Raw genomic sequence first — 24,383 nt, 5'->3', positions numbered from 1 at the left:
AAAAAAAAAAAAAAACGCAATCTTCTATAGCCAGGCTTAGTAGTGCAGCACACAGATTATTTTTTCTAGAGAGAAAAGGAGGCGCCTCTTAGTGCAGTATCACCACACAATTTATTAGGCTATTAAAACACACTTACAAAATGGATGTAGAAGAAAGGCTCATAGATAAAAACAAATCCAGTGAAAGGAATCCCGATCCAGCCAGCAGAGGGGAATCATTGGTAGAAATGCTGTTTCAACAATATCAGTAGGGAAATCTTTTTCAAGAAATTTATCTTTTAGGATCTCACTCTGGATATGGTAATCTGTTGCTCTGGTGCAATTATTTTTAGGGCAACAGCATTGACTTTTAGGGATGTTGTCAAGCCATTGAGGATGGTGACAGCTTTTATAATGAAGGAAAGAATTCTTTGCTGTTGGCTTGGTATAATTTTTTGGATGGATTTGGTTTCCAACATGGTATAATTCCAGGTCGAGAAAAGCCAAATTGTCTCTGTCCATATGTGGGAAACTGTCGTAAAGGACAGATCCATACCGTTACCATTGCAGTGCGCTGAAAATTCTGAGACCAAGGAATCACTGGCATCCCAGATGATAATGGCATTGTCAATATACCTGCCGTAAAACATGATGTTGGATGAAAGGGGGTTGTTTTGCCAAATGTGTGAGGACTCCCATAAACCCATGGTAAGATTGGCCTAAGACAGGGCAAAATTAGCTCCCATGGAAGTACCAGTGACCTGTAGATAGAAATCGACATTGAATTTGAAATAGTTATGAGTGAGGCAGAATGACGTAGCCTCTAAAATTAAAAAAGGTCTGTCTGGGACTGAGCATGGGATCCTCACATTAAAAGGATTGTATAACACAAAGTCCAACATCGTGAGGTATGGACGTGTATAAAAACTGAACATCTAGAGAGACCCATAGATTAGAAGGTTCCCAGATATAAGGGGAGAGAAGTTCTAGTAAATGTGTACCGTCTCTAATATATGATTGCAAGGACTGGGTGATTGGTTGAAGGAACTGATCTATATATTGGGAAAACCCACTGGTGATATTCTCCATGGGTCGTCCTGGAGCGTTAATGGAGTTCTTATGGAACTTTGGTAAGTGGTAAAAGTAGGGAGTGTAGTGGAAATCTCTGACCAAAAAAAGAGGCTTCTTGCTGAGTGATTATATGATCTTTAAGGTCCTGGGTGACAAGAATAGTGGCCTTAGACGTAAACAAAGGTAACGGGTCTGCACTTATTTTGGTATAGGTAGTGGTGTCTGATAGAAGTCTCAGAGCACCCTACATTTTCCTTTTTTTTTTTTCCAGATTTTTTTTCCTCCCTCTTTACTGTTCAGACCTATGAGGATTTACTGAATACATTTATTATTTAGTTTACGTGTTAATTGATTTAATCTTTAAGGTTCAGCATTGATCTTTTCTGACCACATGGCCCAGAAGTAAAATGGAAGCCAAAACAAAAATCATTCTCAGGCAAACTGTAAAATTTGAACTATTTACATGCTAAAATTACACTATAGTTTCTCTTTAAAGGATAAGTTCACCTATGTGTTACATGTAACACTCATATTTAGGGTGTAACATGTAACACATTATTAAAGCAGCGGATGCTCCCCCCCTTAATTGCTGCCACAATACCAACAAAGCAGTGTCATTCACTCACAGAGTTCTGTAATTGTATAAACTACATGTACCGTCAGCCACCGGGGCAGACAGTTTGTAATTCTCAATGAACTGCGAGGGTGGTGGTGGGCGCTCTCTTAGTTAATTTCTCTTCCTGCACTTCAGTAACTGCACGGGATGTCACAGGCATACAGCTGACTGAGAATCTGCAGGAGCCTGACATTGCACCCAAGATCTGCTGATCGTGGGTGCAATGCCCTGCAGGCTCCTAAGAAAAAGAATAAATGCACATTTTTTCCCTACAAAAAATGTGCATTTATTTTTATTTTTTTCAGTGAACTTATCCTTTAAAGATGAACTCCAACCCCACCTTGCACAGTTGTACAGACTCTTCTATACTATAATTACTTACTATGATTTACTACACACTGAACTTCTTACAATGTGCATTGGAAGCTGCAGAAAGTCAGATAGGGATTACTTAATTTTTAGTTAATTTAGCCCTGTCCTTCCCAGCCCCAATTTTCCTAGCACATCCACTTCATTCATTGGATTTCAGTTCTTTTAATTATGTAGGCTAAGCATCACATGTAGGTGTTACCTAGGGCAGTCTGCATGCAAATATAGGCTTCCTAGAGGTGCACATTCTCCAGACTGACGTCAGTCAACCAAGGCATTGTGATGTTTGCAAAACTCCTTCCAAAACCCTGCCTCAGGATTCCCAAGGGCTAAGTTCCCTTGGTTATTATATCATCACTGGGTCTAAAATAAAGTATGTAATGTAAACAGGCTTTATTACCAAAATTCATTAGCATGTTGCTTTGGGTGGTTGGGTTGTGACAGGGGAGACAGAACAAAAGCAGAATAAACTTCAGCTTTACCTCTCCCTTAAAATAGTGATATATCACATCAGTTATGGCATTAACTTTATTAGATATAGTTTAAATGTGTCTAGCAAAGCTAGCCGCTGCAGTGCAATTTATGTTATTTAAAGAGTAAAATACATGAATCCAAACAAGGGTCTTCTACATAAATCACGGGTGCCTTCATAACAATATTTTTAACTGATGATTTAACACTTTCTGACATAATTGCTTGCACAAAAAAAAAAGTTTCGCGACTAAGCTATACATAATGCTCTTTGCATAGCAATCTAGTGTCCAGGGATCATCGTAACACTCAAGTTCCTTGGAATTTAAACAAATCAGTGATGGCCAGTCTTCACCTGTGTGGCAATGTTCTGATATATGTGTCTACCCTGCTCGGTATATGTCACTATAAGGTAGTCACCACACTGCCTGCCCACATTAGATGTAATTGTATTGATAGCGAACATAAAGAGGTCATAAGCACAGCTTTTAAACAATACTTTGGTTTCTCAGTTGCATAATTCCTGTAGGTTTATTATTGAGGTAAAATACAGTAAATAATGCAATTTGGCCACTAAAAAAAGTCTTCAGTTTAAAAGCAGATTTTGAGCAAAACTGGAAATATCACGCGATTGTAATCCTTCAGCATATTAACGCAGAGGATCACCCACCACACGCTATATTTATTTAAAATTGTCCTACAGCTCCACCTGCAAATCTCTGTTTGAACAAATATATGTTTAGCCTAATATTTCAGTCTACCAATCACTGTATACAACTAAGGTCCTACTTAGGACTCATCTACTACAGGGATGGGTTCCAGAGACAGGCATGGGACCTTAGTCTGATTGGTCAGTCCTATTTAATAAAAAAACAGTATTCTTTCATTAGTGTATGTACTTACAGTTGTATGCCACTGAAGAAAGATCCAAAAAGTCCAATCATGCCCAATAATTCAATTCGGCTGAGGTTTCTAACAATATATTCCTGGCATACGCTAGAAATACCATATAGAGTAGCACCTCCAAGAACCAGAACATCCCCAATGAGTTTACTGTCTCCCGGGTAAAAGTCTACTAACAAAACAGAAAACAAGACTCAAAAAAAACATAATATCAATATATGTAATTATTAATACTTAGTACATTGTTATCCTATATAATAGAATGCCTAAACTCTACTTTCACTTGGCCACTGGGCGAATCTGTCTTTTACTTGTCCTTCCCCTGTGACATCCCACCTCTATCACACACAATGATTTTTCCCCAGTGAAATCACACCTCCAGCACACACTTTAGTCATTCTGCAGAGAAATCCCACCCCCAGTACACACACATTGATCTTTCCTCAGTAGGATCCCACCTCCAGCCCACACATTGGTCTAACTTCAGTGAAATCCCACACCCAGCACACACATAGGTCTTTCCTCAGTGAAATCCCACCTCCAGTACACACACACTGGTCTAATCCAAGTGAAATCCCATTGGCCACCCCCCAGTGAGATACCACCTCAAGCACACAAGGCCAACCATACATAGCTCAAAATTCAGCCAGTTCAGCACTGACCACCAGAATTTCACTATTGCTTTATGAGGTATTTACAGCATAAAGCAAAAAAGCTCAGTAAATACCACATAAAACAAAAGTGAAAGTCAATTCACAAAACGAAAATAAATGTATATGGTAAATAAGTTGTTGTAACAGAATGCGGTATTTAAGGAACTGACAGCTGCCAGCATCCTTAACAACCCTGGCCGGTGGGAGGGGAACTTATGGGTATCTGATCCCGCCCCCCCCCTTGTTAATTAGTATGGGGTATGTTTTTTCCGGGTCGGCGATGACGGCAGGCATCGTGATTAAGAATGAATTTACACCGGGCGGACATTTTTTTTCTATTTTTGTTTTTTAAATACAGGACTTGTCAAAAACTGTCTTTTTTTAAAACTACACTTTTTTTTTAGGTGAATGAATAGAGGTACTACCCTATGCTCATTCACATGGGGGGCCAGGATATGGGGTCCCTTTTTAAAGGGGGATTCCAGATTTCGATTAAGCCCCCACCCCAGACCCCCACAACCACTGGCCAGGGTTGTGGGTAGGAGACCCTTGTCCATCAAAGCACCCCCCCCCATGTTGAGGGCATTTGGCTTGGTATGGTTCAAGAGAAGGGGGGAACTTACTCATCCTCCCCCTTTCCTGACCTGCTGGGATGCATGCCTGGAAAAGGGTCTTGCATGGATTTTGGGGGGGACCTCATCATGCCTTTTTTGTGTGAAATTTTGGCATGGGGGTTCACCTCAAAATCCATACCAGACCCGAAGGGGGACCCCATGCTGTTTTTCTTCTTAATTTTTCATTGCAAGCATTTTTATTTTTACATTTTGCTGTCAGAGAAAAACCCACTGACAGCTGAAGACTCATCAGTCATTTAGGACTGATTAACAGTTACTGGTTGTTAAGGATGCCGGCTACCACCGGTGGTAAATTACCACAGACTCACTACTAAAATACCACATGACTTTATAAAATAACTCATGCTGTATTTTAGTAGTGTTTTTGAGTGAAAGCCAAAAAAACATTTTGAAAATAGCAGTGAGATATCATACTGCATACTCGGATGTGGTAAGATACCGCTTTGCGAATGGAGCCCAATATCCCCATTTTCCATCAATCTGGCATAAATAAACAGCAATAGAGTTCCCTTTAGCGTAAGGCCAACTGCAGGATGCTGCAGACATTTTTCTAAATATAAAGTATAATACAATGATATTGAAAATACAGTTTGGGTGACAGTATGACTGTGTGCAAACATTACTCTACAAGCTTCTACAATACTTAATCACAATCTGAATGAAAAGTAACAGTGTACAGCCCTTTCTAAAAATATCTGTCTCATGAAAAAATTGTACATTAGAAAAATAACTTACCCTCCTTTTGCTGTCTTCCCATTAAAACATCAGCCCCTGCCATACATCCAATTCCTAGGATACACGCTACAGCACCAATGAAATGCAAGACCTTATATCGGACCAGCAAGAAAAACCAGGATAGTAATATGACCACGGGGATAATAAAACAATTTAGTAACTGAAAAGAGAAGAAAGGTTCAATTATTATTGTGTTCAACAAACCAGACTGCTTAACTTTTTGTAACATTTTACAATCAGTTTTAATGTCAGCCAGACAAAAAATTGTCATATTCAAAGGGATATTGTGTACATTGTTGTGAGAATTCTGTGCCAACAATATGTGATATTCAAGTAAATGTAATTATGCAGTAGAAGCAGCTAAAGTAATGTGGATCCAAAATAATTTTCATAGTTTTGTATATTCAGGAAAACCTAGAACCCTTGTCAGGTTTTATTGCTTCAAGGGGGCAAATCCAAGAGACGCCTTCAATACTTGTTGATACAGAGTAGTAAAGGGAAGGACAATTCATTGAAAAGCTCACTGGCTCTGATTAGTTGGCTCACATGCAACCAGGACTACCCTGAAAAGGGCACCTAGGAGCATAACTCAGAGCTTAATCCAAAAGGAGTGCCAGACCAAATTTATAAAGGAGTCCAAAATTAACTTTAAACAAAGAAATTGCAAAGAAATCAGAATTTTGACAGTGAAATATACCAAATCTGCTGTCCGTTTCATGCTAAATATTTTTACCCTATTTGTTTTGGTGACCATTATCACAGAGACAGTAAGTGATTGGAAATAAAAAATGCTACAGGTGTCAGGTGTGGGGGCAATGCTTTCAATGGGAACACACTGCATGTAACATGATCTGTGAATGGGGGAGATTGGGATGAATGACATGAGCCTCTCCCCCATTCACAGATCATGACCCATGCTGTGTTATCATTGAAAAATATTTTCCCAGTGGAGAAGGCGGTGAGTCCCTGTCAGACCATCTTCACTGCAGTTTTGCCAAAAAAACTGAAGTTAAAAATCATTGTAGCGCTGGGAGTGACCCACCTAATGCATATTTTACGGGGAGGGTCCCTGTTGCCCTTTGAGCAACTACAGGACCGTTTTTAAATTACTATGCGGTTCTATTATGTACAATTGCAACATGCTGTGCGGGCACAGGCCGCCTTGGGGCAGCCACACCTGTCACCTACCCCTGTTTTCTCCCTTATGCAGCAGTTCACCGACACCAAATGGTTCATATCCAGTTGCTATGCCTCACTACTGGGTACATTTTTAGAAAAAATACCCTGGCAGGGCTTGTGACCAATGGAGCTCTGATGTGGGGGAGATCCCGGGTGAGCAGTGGGAGGAGGCTTTGGAGGCGGTGTGCACCTGTTCCCTGAATGTATCTCACCAGGTTTCCCAGCTTTACATCCTACTTAGAGTCCATCATACTCCCTTGAAACTTCATGCCATGGGCCTCTGTGCAGACGACCTCTGTGGCTGATGCCGGAGGGAGGTGGGGGACTTGATTCACTTAATGTGGAGATGCCTGAAGCTGCATAGATATTGGTCCTCTGTGATATCCGCCATTGATAGGGCCCTGGGGGTGGACATCCCTAGAGACCCTCGTCAATGCATTTTGGGCATCCTGGACCAGGTCGTGGAGGATAGGTTTTTGAGAGAGGCCGCCACTCGAGCTCTGTTTCAAGCCCGATTGCTTATCTTGCGACATTGGATAGCACCAGACCCCCCTACATATGGGATGTGGCTGGAGCAGATGGGCAGTACTCTCCGCATGGAAAAGGTTATTTACCAACATAGGGGCTCTCTGCAAAAGTTTTCTAAAATATGGGAAATCTGGTTGAACTGCCCGGGAATGGTCCCCAATGACCTCATTATGGATCATTTGTTAACATAACTCTATGTATTGAAGTGTTGGCAGCATCAGTATAACTGCCTGGAGGCAATGGGGTGGGGGTAGGCTCTTTCTATATGTATGGTGTTCTATGGGCCGTATGACTTGGATTGATTATTTGTCTCTTACTGCCGGAATAAGAAAGGCGTTATGTGGGGATACAGACAAATTTCACTGTTGAAGTTAACTGTTCATTTATCTGTTGTAATGGTGTGAGGTTTCTCAATAAAAATTTTCTCTGATTTAAAAAAAAAAAAAATCATTGCAGTGCTGGAAGTTCAAGGACTGGAAGAGGACTGACATTTCTGTATAGAAGATTCCTACAGGAGCCAGCTGCATGCACAACGTGAGACATTCTCTTAATACAGGTAAGTAATGTCACTATAATTCACAGAATGTTTTTTGATAAACTACAGCTTTAACATTTTCCTTCATTTGTAAAATAGCAGCTGCTCACCATGTTATCATATCTATTGCCTCTGAACCAGACCAGCTGCCCTGTGCATACCCCATCATTCTGATTTATCTGTTCAATAACAAGTAGAGATTTGCTTGTAGCAATTATACTAGATTGAATACATTATTATGCACATAAAATAGCTAAATGCTAAGATTTTTAAGCAGAACTCCAGGAATGATCTTTTTTTCAAAACTATATTGATCCAGTTTGGCTCGATGTAAGAATCAATATCTAATACCAGGAGGGCTGCTAAGGATGCTGAAAATCACTGTAGTATTCCAAACTACTTAGAGTGATAGTTGTGATCTTCCAAGTGCTACTCCATTGGCTTCCCCTCTGCACACTGAACACAGGAGGTCACTTGCTTGGCACCACCACCATTCAAAGACCTTGTATTTTTTTCTCTGCCTGGATGAGATGCAGAGAAGGGGGCAGATGAAGCTACCATCTCTACCAAATCAAATTAGAGAATGCCTTGTCATTCATAAAAATACAAGACTTTCAATGCAAGACGGTGAATGTGCACTGGGGAAGCACCTGGAAGATTGCGGTTAACACTCTATGTTGCGTAGGCCACCACAGGGATTTTCAGTATTCCCAACAACCCTCCAGATATAAGATGAGGATATTTACATCAAGCTAAAATTGCATCAAGCAAACTTGAATTCTTTTTGTCTACCTTGGGCATGTCTTCACAAGAACTAAAAATCTGTTTAATTTAAAAAAAGAAAAAAAAAAAAAAAAGTTTTTGGAAAACAGTAGTAAAAGTGATTTCAGAACACTTCTTATGTGATTGACCCAGCTTTATATTTTTTCCACCATGGCACAGTAAAAAGTTGGTTGTTATAAAAAAAAAATCACGTATAATTCACTGCGGTATTTACAACCTTTTTGCAAAGAATGTTGCTCCCCTGATATATCTACAGTGGAAGAATTGGCATTCAGTCTGAGACAGAATGAAGCATTTTATTAATAAATGGTTTCCCTAGTTCACATTTAAATATATCTAACAATATGAGCCCATAAATAGAAATATGGTTGCTGCTTCTACAGACTTTAAGTTTTTTTAAAAATTCAATGTTTATTAGGAGAGGAAAAGGCATACAATACAGGCAAGAGCAACGGTACAGGTCCATATACAAAAATACAGACAGAGGACAATTCCAGAGCGAATACCAGCAATCGCAGTACATATGACCACATAGTAATAGGCAGTATAGAAAATGTCAGAGAAAAAAAATTGCTACAGGAAGACAGGCCCCCGGAGAGGTCTCACCCCCCACCGGCATCTATCACATGGCCGGCGAACGGAGGTGTTGAGAAACAATCCGGGCGGTCCGATCCCCCCGCAGTCGTCCAGAGGGAACAGGTGTATGTATGCCCATGGGGAGAGATAAAAAGACAAGAAAAAATAGAAAGAATTTCTTACCCCTTCTTTTCCTTTTTTCCTCTTTTGTTTAGAAGTTGGGAAGAACCCACAGAGTAAGAGGGAAGGGGGAACAAGAGAGGGGGGAAGTAATAGAGAAAGGAAGAAAGAAGGGGGGAGGGAGTAGGGGGAGATGGCCACCCGGTCCGCCGATAGCGAGCTAGGCCACCAAGTGTTTGTATTCTCCGGAAAAACTAAACTCATGCCAGTAGTACCATCTTTTGAGGAACCTCTCCCTAGTGCCCCAGTCAGTAGCCACAAGGTCCTCCATTTCGTTGATGCTTGCCACTTTCCATAGCCACATAGCTACCATGGGAGTTTGTGTTTCCAGAGAAGAGGGATACAGCTCTTGGCTGCCGTGAAGAGGAGCGGCAGGATTGATTTTCTATAGGATGCTCGCGGAAAACTATTGTGGTGGTGGAGGAAAAGAGCAGGACTCAAAGTGAGAGCATGGTCCGTAAACATTTTTGCAAGACTTTAAGTTTTTAAAGATGCAGGTTACGTGGCTGTCATCTTGAACCTGACCTGGAACAAGCCTGCAGCCAGTAAAACTTGAAATGCTTGTTCCAGGGCAGCGACTCTTCATTATGCCTCTTTTTTTAACTCATCATTCATATGTCTACCTCTCTTCTTGTCCTTTTGGAAACATAAAAAAGGATATGTCATAAGGCTTGTGATAACATAGCATGATCACTATTTTGTATAATCGCAGTCTTTTAATATTTTGCTGCATATAGATTTGGTTTGTGACTTTTGACTTCATTTTTAAATTATTTTTTGTGTAAACAACTTATCCTATCTGGAAATTGGTTGGTTTGTGAAATATAACACTGAGAACACTTTATTATACCTGTTGATCCTCCCAGAAATCCAGTAAGTTCATAAATTCCTATGCTTTCTGTCCATGCTGTTACCAGTTACATTTTGGAATACAGAACACATCCCCAATGTTATGGGGGGGGAGGGGGTTCCTTACTCCTCCCTAAGATGACAGTATGGTTCACCAGTTAGGAAAAAGGAAACAATGCCTGAAAAAAATAACGCAACTACCAAACATATGAACTCGTAAGTTGCATTATATTATATTTTGTTCTTAGGTTTAATACATTTTAATCTGACTGAGCTGGTTGTGACCATAGGTTGGGGTAAAATGCCTTACAGCAACTCATACAGTATTTTCACATCAGTAGAGCTTAGCTGGAAATAAGTTCAGCCTTGGGTATGTACTTGTAAGTTCTGTCCTAGAGGGTCATATTTTTACAACAATTCCCCTTTCACTACAAGGGCTGGCTGTAGATATGAAAGAAAATAATGTACCACAAGCAGCTGTAATGTTAACTTATGTATACCAACATTAATTCTCTCTATGCTCCAGAGCCCCTAGGATTTATAAAACCATTATAATTCATGAGCCATGGAATACGAACCCAATATTTTCTTTGTTTATGGGTAACTAATTATTTTATAGCTTTCACAAATGTAAGAGCTCAATAATGTTTCCAGCAGTATGGTACCTAAATATTGTGGTTATTGCTACATCTGGATTTATTTTTCTTCATGTTTTGTTGCTGATGCTTAGTGGCTGTTTCGGATCCATAATTCTGAATTCACAGATTCCTATTCATGGATCGGTCTTATAAAATGAGACTTGAAAAATGAATACAGTCAGATCAATCTCTTTTGTAACAGCTGTTTATAGAGGCTATTAAAATTTTAAAGTATTTGCTATGGGTTGTTTGCTGCCAGCTGTACTGCTTTCAGGCTTGTGGTTCTCAGAGGTTTCACTAACTACCTCGTTAAAAGCTAAATTAATGTTACCAAATTAAGTGCATACCATCAACCCAAGTACAGGCCAAGACAGGCCACACAGATATTATTTTTATATTTATATAACACCTGCAAGAGGAATAACAAAATGTTCATTGCTAAGTGAACATCTCTAAAGATGAAAGGTATTACCACCACATTCATCAGAGCATATAATGTAACAGAACACAAGGAAGTGATGACATGTATAACTCAGCTCAGAGCGGCTGAACAGAGCAATGGGGAGTGAAGGAAATGTGAATATGTGAGGAATTATTTTTGAAATTCTTTTTTTAGAAATAGTAACAGGTTTCTACAGTGTAGCCATAGAGATATAGTTAAAAAAGGTACAAGATCATACTTTAGGGGCAGTGTATCAAGACATTGCTATGTTACAATTGGATACCATGACCTCCTCAGGCACAAATAACCCAGGAAGCTAAGAATAACCATACAGATTTGAACTAGCTGTTCAGTGGAACCCATTTTCTATTAACTTTTTTTATTTCAAAATAATTGTACAAAAGAGTGGGTAGGAAGGGGGCAGGGAGGAAAATGTGGGAGGGCAGGGATAGAAGAAAAAGAGAGAGGAAAAAAGGTGGGAGGGGGAAGAGAAGGGTGGGACTTCCAGAAGCCTTATATAGGAATTGTTTCAGAGGTCATTTGCTAAAAGCATCTTACCATTTCTCAGAGAGGACAAAGGTTTTCCAATAGAACCAGGTTTTCTTGTATGTGTTGTGTTTGTTTTTCGTTGGGACGAGATCTTCCATATGGTTTATCTCTTGAACTTTGTGTAACCCCATAGGGATGAAGGGGGGCTTGCGGTCCCTCCACTGGGCTATTCGGCAAGGGGTAAACTCTAATTTGTTTGGACTTCTGTCCAGAAGGTCCTCAGTAGGGAACAGGACCAGAAAAAGTGGAGAATTTAGTCCTTGCCCTGCCTATACCTCCAGCATACATCCGGGAAGTCAGGGAATAGCTTATGCAGCACAGTTGGAGTCCTGTACCACCTGGAGAGCAATTTAGAGAAGTTAATTTCCTGGATTTAGGTGCATATGGAGGATATTAGAGTAAAATAAAGGAGTCGGCGTGTTGGTTGAGGGGAGTAAGGTTGAGGGCGAGATGAAGGAGTGCATTAATGAGAGAAAATGTCTGAGTAGGTCTCTTTCCGTACATAAACTCTTGAACGTAGTGAGTTGTCTGTCTCCACGGGCAGGTAACAAGAGCAGCAAATGGCATAATTGCAAGGCCCTCCAAACATCTACAAGGTATAGGCCATCAGCCCTCGTGAGGACATTAAGGGAGGGCCATCTTTCCCTTGTCTTCAACTGAGAGACCTAGGAGATAATTCTGTAAATGAGATTTATGCCATTAGAGAATGCAGGATTACCCAGAACTGGGTAGATAGTAGAAGGATTTGGAGAGAGTATATATTTCCCCATGGTCGACACACAACAGGTAAGCCCAATAGTAGGGTGTGTTTTGAGATCTGTGGGTATATGCGAAATACACCATGGTAAGCGATGTAGAGGGTAGGCTGTGGATGCCTTTTCTTTAGAAACCCAGGTTTTCAAGCCTTCATGTCTGTGCCAGTCTAACAGTCTGGTTAGGTGGGTAGCAGCATGGTACTTTAGAATATCAGGGAAGGCCACAATCTTTGGGAATGTCCACAAACTTTTGGAAGAGAGAGTATTCCTATCTTGGTTCTCTGGGTTGTTGAGCCCATAAGAATTGGGAAAAAGTGGAATTGACTGACTTCAGGAACAATGTGGGAATAGAGATTGGTAGTAACGGGAGTAGATATAGAAACTTTGGGAGAATTGACATTTTAAGAATGTTACAACAGCCAAACCACGAAAATAGGCCTGAGTTTTATGAAGAAGTGGGGAGAGAAGTCAGGGGCGAAAGTATCCTTTAAGTTGACAGGGATAAATGTCCCACGTGAAGCCCAGTGGAAGTAAAAATTGGACTGGTGGGTGTGAGAAATAAAAGGGGAAATAGCAACGCCCATAGTTTCAGATTTTTTTGAAGTTGATTTTAAAAAAAGTGAGTTCGCTATAAGCATTGAGTTCCCTCAGGAGATTAGGAAGGGGGGATATTTGGGGAGGTAAGGGAGAATAGAAGGTCATCAATGTACATATAAATCTTGTGCTGTTTATTCCTAAATTGTAAGCCTTGGATATTTGGGTATCCCTAGAGAGAAATGGTTCCCAGAAAAAAAATAATTGGAGAGGAGAGAGGGGGCAGCCCTGCCAGGTGGGGATTGGATTAAGTGTTTTTATGACATTATTTCTTGTTTCTCTAGTTGGGAGGAAGCCTACTTGGTCAAGGTCAATGAGCTCAGTAATGTGCGGTAACAGGGGATTGGCCAGAAGTTTGGTCAAGATCTCCAAATCCAAGTTTAAGAGAGAGAGAATGGGCAATAACTCCCACAAGAGGCAGGGTCCTTCCTCTCTCTGGAGATAACGGTGATGTAATCCAAAAGGGAGTCCTTAATTACAGTAATTGAGAATTCCAGGTAAGGGAGTTGAGAGTGTTTGTTAGATGTGGGAGGAGATGTGATAATACGGTAATAGCATATTATAGCAGTGAGCTGTCAGGTCACCTAGGCCCACTGATTTTCCATTAGAAAGAAAACCTATGGTCTCTTATATCCAGCTTTTATCGCACAGAGGTACCTTATGTGGGGCTATCAGAAGAGGAAATGTATACCCTGAGTTTGTCCCATCTGTCTTGGGCAGCACTAGGAGGGTCATGGAAGTGAAGATTATACAGAGAGGAATAACATTTCTGGAAGGTGATGTCCTTTGGTTGTCTTAGTTTAGATCTCTAGTGCGTGTTCAGGAAGGGGACTTACGAGCTGAGGCGTTGGCTCTAAATGCATTGGCTAACAGCCTTCTGCATTTCCCGCCCTACTCATAGTAGATTTTCCAGCAATGTGTGAGGGTGGCTTTGGCCTTGTAACAATACCATAGAGTTGAGGTGGTTACACAGAGCAGAAGGTTCTTTCCCAATCTGGTGTTGATGTATGTTGAAGCTCTAAGCATCTAAAGTCGTTTTGTGAAGTGTGAAATAGAAGTTTTCTATTTTCGGACTCATGATCGTATTTCAGTCTAGGGTCATGCCTAATGAGGACTCCTTGAATAAATGGTTTGTTGGCTTTCCAAAAAGGGTAGGGTCACTAACGAGGGCAATATTTATTTTAAAATAAATTATGTCAGCAAGAGTTTGGGGGTACTGTAGAAGACTTTCGTTGAGGTGCCATTGCCATTCTCTAGGGAGTTTATCCCACGTAAGAGTCAATGTCATAGAGAACGGTGCATAGTCTGACCAAGTTATAGTACCGATCAAGGTCTGCTGAACCAGAGGTATGTGCCTGTGTGGGACCAAAAATAATTTGATCTGGCAGTAGGAGTTATGCTCAGGTGAAAATATGGTGTAGTCTTTCACATCAGGATGCTGGAGCCTCCATATATTTATGAGTTGGGCCCCATATAACAAGCGAGAGATACACTTACTAATCAAATGTGAAAAGGAAGAGAAGCCCATTGAGGAGTCAAGAACAGGATCTAGAGGAAAATTCAAGCCTCCCCCTAGAATAAGGATGTCCTCTGAAAACGCTGTTTTCTAAACCGTTTTTTTTTTTTTATTAAATCCCCTATGTGATAATTTTTTGATGACAGGTTCCCTTTAATGACACATCCAGGGTCTAAAAGACCCCGGATGTCTCACCTGTGCTGGCTGTTGAAAATGAAAGGGGGGGGGGGGGTCAGCAAGAAGAAGAGGAGAAGAACAGACACATGTCCACTAAGCTTCCTCCCTTCTACCCCGGCGGCACCCTCCATACTTGTCCCGGGCGCACCAAAGGGGAGGGGGTTACTAGGGGGTTTTGAAGCAATCCAGGGGTTGTGGAGGCACTTATCAGAAAGTCAGAAGCTGGCTTGTTGTCAGAAAGCACACACTGCAGCCAAGGGGAGTGTGTGTAAAATCCCCTCCTGTCAGGTCCATACCACATACAGACCTAGCAGCAAAAGGGTTAATGCTAACAAAATAATGCTTACAACCCTTGTTAAATAGGAAGAAAAGCATAGGTCTCTTTTTTCCTCTTTGTCCAGTTCCAGGTCCTCATATACAGTATATTGGGGAGTAACAGCACATTGAGAATTTGTTTCTGACAGGCATAAAAATTGACAGGGATGCTGTCACTCCCTCAGTACTTATTCCTATATTGGGTTTGCTTGACAGGAGAAGGACCTGGCACTGGATAATACAGAAATTGGACTTTAAGTTTATCAGGGTTTCTCTGGTATAAATTTATAAATTGTATGAAATACAGATGAGATATGCAGCCTGAACTTCAGATGAACTTAGTATCACAGGTGTTACAAGTCAAAAGGAAAGGTCCTTGAAGTGTTGATACATTTTGGTTTTAGTTTAACTATAGCATATTCTTGTTTTTCTTAGTCTGGTTGGTGTATTGCAATCTACATGGATTATACGTTTTTTCACCTTTATCCTAGTTATATGTGGTTTTCGGATTCCCCCATGAGATGTCACTATTTCTATCTAGTTTTTCTTATTCATTCCCTTTTTTCATTTTCTGTGTTTTTTCGCCACTGTGTGGCGCTCTTTTTTTCCCCTAATCTATACATGTATTGTTATAAGTGTATATTATAGAAATTTGCCAAACTTCAGTTTAATTTTTTGGCCCCTCTTATCTTTAGCATATTGAGTCTTAAATGTTTTTTTGTAATTATTGGGGCAGAGCTGTTTGCTTCTCTACATATATTTTTATTATAATATTCTTTAAACGTATGCATCCATGAGGGTTACTGTTATTATCATGTCATTTCTGCTATACATTGTATCTTTGTATCTCCTAGAGACTGTTATGGCACTCAAGCTCCCATGAAACGATGATCCACTAGTCACCTTGGCAACCCATCAACATGTACAGGCTTTAAAAGCCTGACGCTTTTCACTAGGCACCTAGGCCTTGAAGAAGTCATGTGACCGGTGACGCAATGCATCGGGGGAAGCCAGTGACGCAATTTACGATGACTCCATTACTCAGAAGTGCGGTAAGGAGGCGACTTATCGAGTCTGATTCTGTTATGCAATGTCAATTTTGTTTTATTGTGAGAGGCAGTGTTGGGGGTAACTAGTTACAAAGTAACTGATTCCAGTAACTACATTACTTTTTTTGGTAACGAAGTAAAGTAACTAGTTACAATACTAATATTGGTAACTACACTACTTTACTAGGCTATAGGAGGTAACTACACTACTTTACTAGGCTATAGGAACGCGCTTTCCTGCGTTACCCAAGCCGTGTGATACAATCGTTATTTCGAAGAATAGAGAGGGATGAAGTTTATGACTTTTTGTTGCACTTTATGTTTTATTCTGTTTTTTCAGGTTTTGTTCTCATGTTTCCCAAAGCCTGTGTTTATACAATAATCTTGTTACAATTTACAGAAGTAACTAGTAACTAGTAACTAGTTACATTTTTTGAGTAACTACCCCAACACTGGTGAGAGGATATGTTTTACCTACAAATAAATGTGGATGGTTTTAGAAAATTATTGCGCTATGAATCTCTCTTTATGTCCTGAGTAATATGTGTAACAGGAGGAAAATATCCAGACAAACCCTGTAGAGGGACCAGTGGAGGGAAGTGTTGATCCAGTTCATTCTGAAAACAATTAGGAATAGTTTATATTATTATTTTTCATTATTTTTTCAGTTTTTGTACATAGCAGCGCACAAGTGTCCTTAGGGCTTTTTCACACGGCCGCTCCGATTTCTTCTTCTGCTGCGGCACTTTTTTTTTTTCACGGACACGGATGACACTTGTGTCATCCGCTCCGTATGTCCGCATATCATCCCATCCGTTTGCGGATGATATACGGACATAATGTGTGTCTATGGGGATTGTGGATGTCAGCGGATGTCACCGCTGACATCCGATTTTGCATCCGTTCCGTTATTTTAATGGAAGAAAAATAGGGTTATGTTCAGTTCCAAAAAACGGAACAGAACTGAAAGGATACAAATCGGATGTCAGCAGATGGTCATCCGCTGACATCCGCAATCCCATTGACATGCATTATGTCCGTATATCACCCGCAAACGGATGGGGTGATATACGGACATACGGAACGCCCGTGTGAAAGAGCCCTTATACACATTGCTTGAAGTGTTGATTTCAAAAGACGTTTAGAAAAGCAATTGCATCAAGGATACTCTAAATTGAGGAACAATAGTAGATGGGGTACTCAAACAAAGCCTGAATTAGAGAAACCCACTATAAATTGAATCCACAATACCTTTCTCTGTTTGCAAGGCATTTGCAAGCACAAACGACAACCAGTTTTATTACTGGGAAATACAAAATCTATTTATCAAACAGATAGAAAACTACACTCTTTACATATACAGCTATCCTTGCAATGTCTAAGCATCAAGAAATGCTAACAAACTACATTTTGCAACAATAATAATTAACCAGAGAAAGTTTTCTGGAACCTTTCTACACGTGACTTAAAAAAAGAAGGTCAAATGGAAGTGAGCTAAATATTTTTCACTATTTTATAAAGCAAAATAGTTTATACCTTTTGAGGGACACTCTTGGAAAATAATAGCTATAAAGTGTTTATATGCTTAGCAATGTATTTGTACATACCGTATATAGGACATCCTACTAAAGGACTCAGTGATTAAAAGAAATATACACTGCTCGAAAAAAATTAAAGGAACACTTTTTAATCATAAGAGTATAGCATCAAGTCAATTAAACTCCTGGGATATTGATCTGGTCAGTTAAGTAGCCGAGGGGGTTGTTAATCAGCTGCTTTGGTGTTAATGAGACCACCTCCAAAAGAGGAACGGTTTAACAGGTGGAGGCCACTAACATTATTTTTTCCCTACTCACCTTTTCTGACTTCTTCACTAGTTTTGCATTTGGCCAGGGTCAGTGTCACTACTGGTAGGCGATACCTGGACCCTACAGAGGTTGCACAGGCAGTCCAACTCCTCCAGGATGGCACATCAATATGTGCCATTGCCAGAAGGTTCGTTGTGTCTCCCAGCACAGTCTCAAGTGCATGGAGGATATTCCAGGGGACCGTGGAGCTCGACTGGCATTTGTCACTGAACACTAGAATCGGCAGGTCGGCTACTGGTGCCCTGTGCTTTTCACAGAAAAGAACAGGTTCACCTGAAGCACATGTGACAGACGTGAAAGGCTCTGGAGAAGCCGTGGAGAACGTTATGCTGCCTGTAACATCGTTTAGCATGACTGGTTTGGTGGTGGGTCAGTGATGGTTCTTGGGAGGCATATCCCTGAAGGGATGCACAGACCTCCACAGGTTAGACAATGGCACCCTGACAGCCATTAGGTATCGGGATAAAATCCTTGGACCCATTGTCAGACCCTATGCTGGTGCAGTGGGTCGTGCGTTCCTCCTGGTGCACAACAATGCCCGGCTTCATGTGGCGAGAGTATGCAGCCAGTTCCAGGAGGATGAAGGAATTTATACCATTGAATGGCCCCCATGCAAAGGAATAACAGAAGGTGCTTAGGTGCATTATAACAGAGTATTTACTCATAAAAAGTGGTTAAAAACACATACAATGTAGTAGATCCAATGAGCATATCGTCAGCATAATATGTATCCTATAGAGTCCTTTGCCTCTAGGGAGAGGGAGATCTGACCTGCAGCTATGACAGGAGAAGGAGAAGCAAGGAAGCAAGATGGCCAATGGACATTCGGAACCACGCTGGAATGCACTGACCGGAGCTGCTGTCAAGGGGGGGGGGGGGGGGTAACCCGTTTTGGAGCATGCGCAATTCGTTCCTTTGTCAGACCTATGCCCCCCCTGTGTATGGAATCAGCTTTTATGCAGCCAGAGGGTTCTAGAAGTTAAGGGCTCTACAGGATGACTATTATGCTGACTGATATGCTCATTTGATCTACTACATTGTAAGTGTTTTTAACCGCTTTGTATGAATAAATACAATACTCTTTAATACTGCACCTAGAAGCACCTTCTGTTTTTCCTTTAAGATGTACAGTATGTTGAGAAGTTCATAGTTGCAGTATTTTTATTGGTAGTGTAGGTTTTTGCAGCTGATGCAACACAGAATAAATAAGTGGCCTTGGCTTGGAGGGGATAAGACTTTGCAACACTACAATTTGGAACATTTATGAAATTTCATTGATATTATAAATTGGAGAATGCTTTTCCTCACATACCTTTTACTATTACTGCTCCTCTATGAGATGTATTAGACTTATTGGGAAAAAAACACTCACTTCTTGGTTAAAAATATAAGACCAAAGGTAGAATGAGACTGTCAAACACAAATATATATATAATACAGGAAAGGGACTATTTAGATTTAGCACTAAAACACTGTGGGCTTAACTTATCAAAGGCAAATAGGCTGTGTAAGAGAATTGGCCCCAGAGCTTAGTGAATGCGGTAAAAACTCACTTTGCAATGAATACCCAATCATGTTCAAGAAGATAAAAATAACAGCATTTTTGCTTGCTCGTGATTGGAAGATGGAAGCCATCAGAGCTCCACATCATTCATTAAGATTTTGGGAATGTGACGGTGTTCACCGTCACTGGAATTTAAGGACATATTGGTGATGGTTTGGATTGCTTCATATTTGTCAGCAATGTCTCCATGTAGAAATATTGAGATTTGTTCCAATTTGCCACGAGGTCTGTGATTTCTGAGTGCTGTGTTTGTTACATATCTTTCAGTGTCAGAGAGGCTTTCCTTTTGTTTGTGTATTGGGAGGGAATGTGGATTGCCCTGTCTCATGCTGAGTGCTGATGACCTCCCATTGTTCTGTGTCTGGCTATTGTGTACATTGATTGTCCCATGGGGGCTTCTGTCTCATTACACATAACAGTCCTTCTACTCAAGCTATCAGACCAATCCCTGCTGACTCATTTTCAAGTCCTCATTTGCATGGCTAAGGAGGACCTGAAGGAGAACGGCATGTACTGTGCAATTGACCAATGGGAAAGCGGTTGTTGGGGGCAGGATGTTCCAAATTCTGTATAAAAGTGTGCTGTGTACTTCCAATAAATTGTCTTCCTGTTTGAACTTACATACAGCCTGCCTGGTGTTTGTTCTAATGGATTTCGAATGGCACATAGCTGTAGTTCAGATCCCGGAGCCTTGGTTGACCGAACCATCAGACGTTGCGATCTGCAAGCTGACTCACTGGTAGCAGAGGAGTGTCGGGAGAGCGGAAGCGAGCAAGAAAGGGTCTCGTCACAAGGAAAATGTGTTTGCAAAGTGCAACTTCCCTTGCAAAGTGAACAGCCTATTTGCCTTCTGTAAATCAACCCCTGTGACTTTTAAATTGGTCATTCTTAGATTCAAGGGCTCAGTGAGTGGGGAGCAAACATTTTAATCGTACAAAAATATATGTAGTTTATTACTTTAAAAATTATACTTCATGTGCAAAAACCCTTTAAATAAAAATGGAAATTTTCCCTGAGCTCTGAATTCCTTCTTTCTCCTACTATAAGTAAAACTGCAATATGTAAGGGTACTTTTGTGCCAGTTATCTCACACAAGACCTATTCCCTAGAGACTCATAGTGAATGCCATGCATGGATCGTTCCAGTAATATTCTTTTAAATTATTAAGCTGTAATACTTAATCATAAGAGACTAACATTTACCTTAGCATCACATTCAAATGCTATAGGGACCTGCAGCTTGGAGACCATGGCTTAGATAAATATTAGAACGTTTAAGGCTCCCATTGACTGGCCACACATTAATTTATTGAGGAAGCAATTGGATTTCACATATACTTAGCATGAGGTTATGAATAATGAAAAATGTGACTTAGGCAATATCACTTTTTTCTCAGGAGTGGATTGTAGCCTTAATGGAGGAGCCACTCATACAGCCAGCCAATGTCAAACATATATTATTTTTTATATTATAAACAATTAATTGCATAGTTACAGTATGTATTCTGGAACTATTTTAAAGTGTTTGTTACCCCAGCATTTCATATTCCTGATATGTGCCTGCTGTGCCATGTACTTGTATGAGAAAGTTCCCTGTTCTCTTTGTATTGCTTCATTTATGTGAAATCTCTGGTGACCCTGCCAGTTCCTTTGTTTTCCTTTTAGAAACTGATCACATTAGGCATGAGATCACATCGTGGTCACATCTGTAGCTATGCTGGGAACTCAGCCTGCTCCCCTCCAGTGATCTGACATATCCAGACACGCCCCCCCTGCACAGCCATTGACTGGAAAGTTCAGCGTAATGCAGCTTCTCCTCCCCCAGCTCTTATGCAGTTGAGAACAGAGGGAATGTGATCACTTATAAAAAAGGAAAAACAGTATTTATAATGTTTTTTTTATATCTATGCAAAACTGTTTTGCCTTTCATTTCTATTTTAGACTCGATCCACACTACCGCGACTTGTCAGTCGACTTGTCAGCCTGACAAGTCGCGGTCCCTCGCGGTCCATTGACTGCTACAGGACCCGTTCTAATAGGAGTGACACAAGTCGCTCCGACTTAGAAAAAGGGTCCTGTACTACTTCGGGGCAACCTCGGAGCGACTTGCATAGACATTCATTATATGAAGTCTGTGCAAGTTGCGACGAAGTCGCGGTGCACAGGACTTCACAAGTCGCCCCCGAAGTAGTACAGAGTCGTGTCGCCATAGTGTGAACCGATTCTTAAAGTAAATATGTTGTTTTACAAGGTGATCGTTTACAATCACTTGCCTACAGACTTCTAATTCTTTTAGCAACTAGCATCAACCAAGTACCCCTATCAGACAGTAAAGCTAAGTTTGCAATCTCTACAGCAGCTTAGTCAAAAATACAACACTAGCATAATGATTGGACAATGAATGTGCAGCAGCATACTGATGGGTCATCACTTTGTTCACTCTAATTTTTCCCCCTGTCAAGCTGGAGCTCCAGCAAATATCAAGAAAAATTCAGTTACTTACACTAGCTGTATGTGAGTGACCCTGTTGCTGTATTAAAATATTCAAAAAGACACAACCTATACTGAAAGAAGCTTTTAACTTACCTTTTGTGCCAGGTGGTGTGTTGAAACTTTACTCTCTCAAGAAGCATCAGGTGCCACTGCTATGCAACATTTTCAGATCTGTCAGATACCTTGTCCCGTGCTGAGCTCAGTGTTTCCTCCTGCTATTACTATGTCCATTAGTAACCTAATGGCAGTAAAGGAACTACAGCACCCAGTGGGAGACGCTTTATCTGACACCCCAAGAAGTGTCAGATAACAGCAGCCCCTGGAACTCTTTAAAGCAGAGTTCAAGGCTGTTAAAAAAAACTAATTAAAAGTCAGCAGCTACAATTACTGTAGCCAGTGATGTTGGCGCCCGAAGCTGACTCATCCATCAGCTCTGGGTGCAGGCGCTGGCATTCTTACTAAGGGAAACAGGAAATGGAGCCTTGCGGCTTCACAGCCTGTTTCTTACTTCCAATGCACAAGTCGTGCTGTGCTTTCTGAATGGTCCTGCTGTCTTCCGGGGCCTGTATGTGTCTCCCAGAAGGCAGTGGGGGGAAGGAACAGATGACGTAAAATGACGTAGGTCGTCGCGGCACTCTTACACAGAAGTGGGAGGGGGTACGTGTTTTTGACAGGTATCCACTTTCCCCTCCCCCCTGAAAGGTGCCAAACGGGGGGAGGAAGCAGATAAGCAGAGCATCCACTTTTGGGTGGAACTCTGTTTTAAGAAAGTGAAGATTTAACACAAACCTGCTGAAAGGCTAACTATAAAGTTTCCTCTCTTTAAGCTTCTCCTTGTTTTAACCCATCAACAGACATGCAGATTAAATGAAACAGAAGCAGGGGAAATGCATGTACTGCAGAAAGCAACACAGCAGTGACTTCGCCAAATCTCATGAGACTAGCAATGAGAGACAACAGTGCTTTAGGCCACACCTGCAAATGTGCCTGACACTGATTACATGATTACAGCGATTATCTGCATGAGGCAGCCCCATTGAAAGCAATAGGAGGCTGCCGGCTCCCACAGCTAATCGTAGCCAATTACATGTCACTTCTCATGCAGTGAACAGCAAGTTAACGGCCCTGGTTGCAGATAGTCTGCACCCAGGACCTATCACTAGCAGGTGATCGCTGCATGAGTGATTACATGTGAGCTGTCCCAATTAACTGCGGGAGCCAGAAGCCTCCTATTGCTTTCAGTGGGGCTGCCTCCCCCAGCTAATTGCCAGAAGCCCCTGCTGGGGTTCTTGGATGAATTCAGTTTCAGGCACATTTGGCCCATTCAAACACAGGTATGAATGTAGCCTTAGATTTCAAACAGCAGATATACAGCTATGAGGTTGTAGTCACAGGTGTACCTAGGCACCCTTTCATACCAGGAAGTGCACTGCTATTTGTCAGGAGGAATTCCTAACAAAGTACTGCTTAGGTACAATTAACATTTCCGGATGTTCCCTATACATTGCAGATATTCACTTTTTGAGTTGGAGTCTGCATTAAAGTGACTGTAAACCATCACCTCGTAAAACAAGCCATTCAGTTTCAAATAGAAATGAAAGGCAAAACATTTTTGTATGGATATAAAAGAAAAAAAAACAAAAATACCAATTTACCGTTTTTATAAGTGATCACATTCCCTCTGTTCTCAGCTGCGAAAGAGCTGGGCGGAGGAGAAACAGCATTACACTGGTCTTCCCAGTAAATGGGTGTGCATGGAAGGGGGGTGTAAGGACAAGTCTGATCACTGGAGGAGAGCTCCCAGCACAGATAGAGAGAACTAAACCACAGTGTGTTCTCCTGCTTAGTGTGGTTAGTGTTTTTTATAGAAAGGCAGAGGGACTGGCAGGAACACCAGGGATTTCACACACAGGAAGCAATACAAAAAGAACAGGATCATTTTTCATACAACTACATGGTACAGCATGCTCATATCAGGAATGTTGAGGTAACAAAGGCTTTAATAATGGGTACATTCATGACAAAGGACCCCCACAGTACTATGGTTTTTCCCATAGATAAAAGCTGAATCTGTTTGCTTCCCTATCTCTGATTGTTGCATCCTACAGAGCAATGTGGAGGGATGGGGAGAGAGGGGGAGGAGTTACTGCTCATTCACATGTGTAAATGTCAACTTGAGCTGCTGAGCCCTGTAAACATTGAGCTTCTCTCAGGAAAGCTAATAACAATGGACCGGCAAGCCTGTGAAACGGAGACTACAGCACCACCTGCAAAGTGTCATCTTTTCCTGGCGAAAACAAAAACAGTATACTGTATATCTTGTTTTTTCACTTCTGAAATATTTATAATAAAAAAAAAAATA

At 41.0% G+C, this 24,383-nt stretch overlaps 1 protein-coding gene across 2 annotated transcripts in view; it reads right to left on the bottom strand.

The window, feature by feature from the left end:
- Positions 1-24,383, bottom strand: part of SLC35F1 (solute carrier family 35 member F1) — a 554,611-nt gene that overhangs the window by 67,186 nt on the left and 463,042 nt on the right. Inside the window, exons 4-5 of one of the 2 annotated variants that reach the window (XM_082251908.1) lie at positions 5,433-5,592; positions 3,410-3,578 (exon numbers count right to left, since the gene is read on the bottom strand). In XM_082251908.1, coding sequence (XP_082108034.1) covers positions 3,410-3,578; positions 5,433-5,592 — 329 coding nt within the window. Of the gene's footprint in view, positions 1-3,409; positions 3,582-5,432; positions 5,593-24,383 lie in introns of both variants that reach the window. The other variant, XM_082251907.1, reaches the window with a different exon arrangement.

Source organism: Pelophylax lessonae (assembly GCF_965119305.1).
Source record: "Pelophylax lessonae genome assembly, chromosome: 3".
In the NCBI taxonomy this organism is placed as follows: domain Eukaryota; kingdom Metazoa; phylum Chordata; class Amphibia; order Anura; family Ranidae; genus Pelophylax; species Pelophylax lessonae.
Note: the sequence above shows the minus strand (reverse complement) of the source record. Positions and strands in the feature narration are given on the sequence as shown.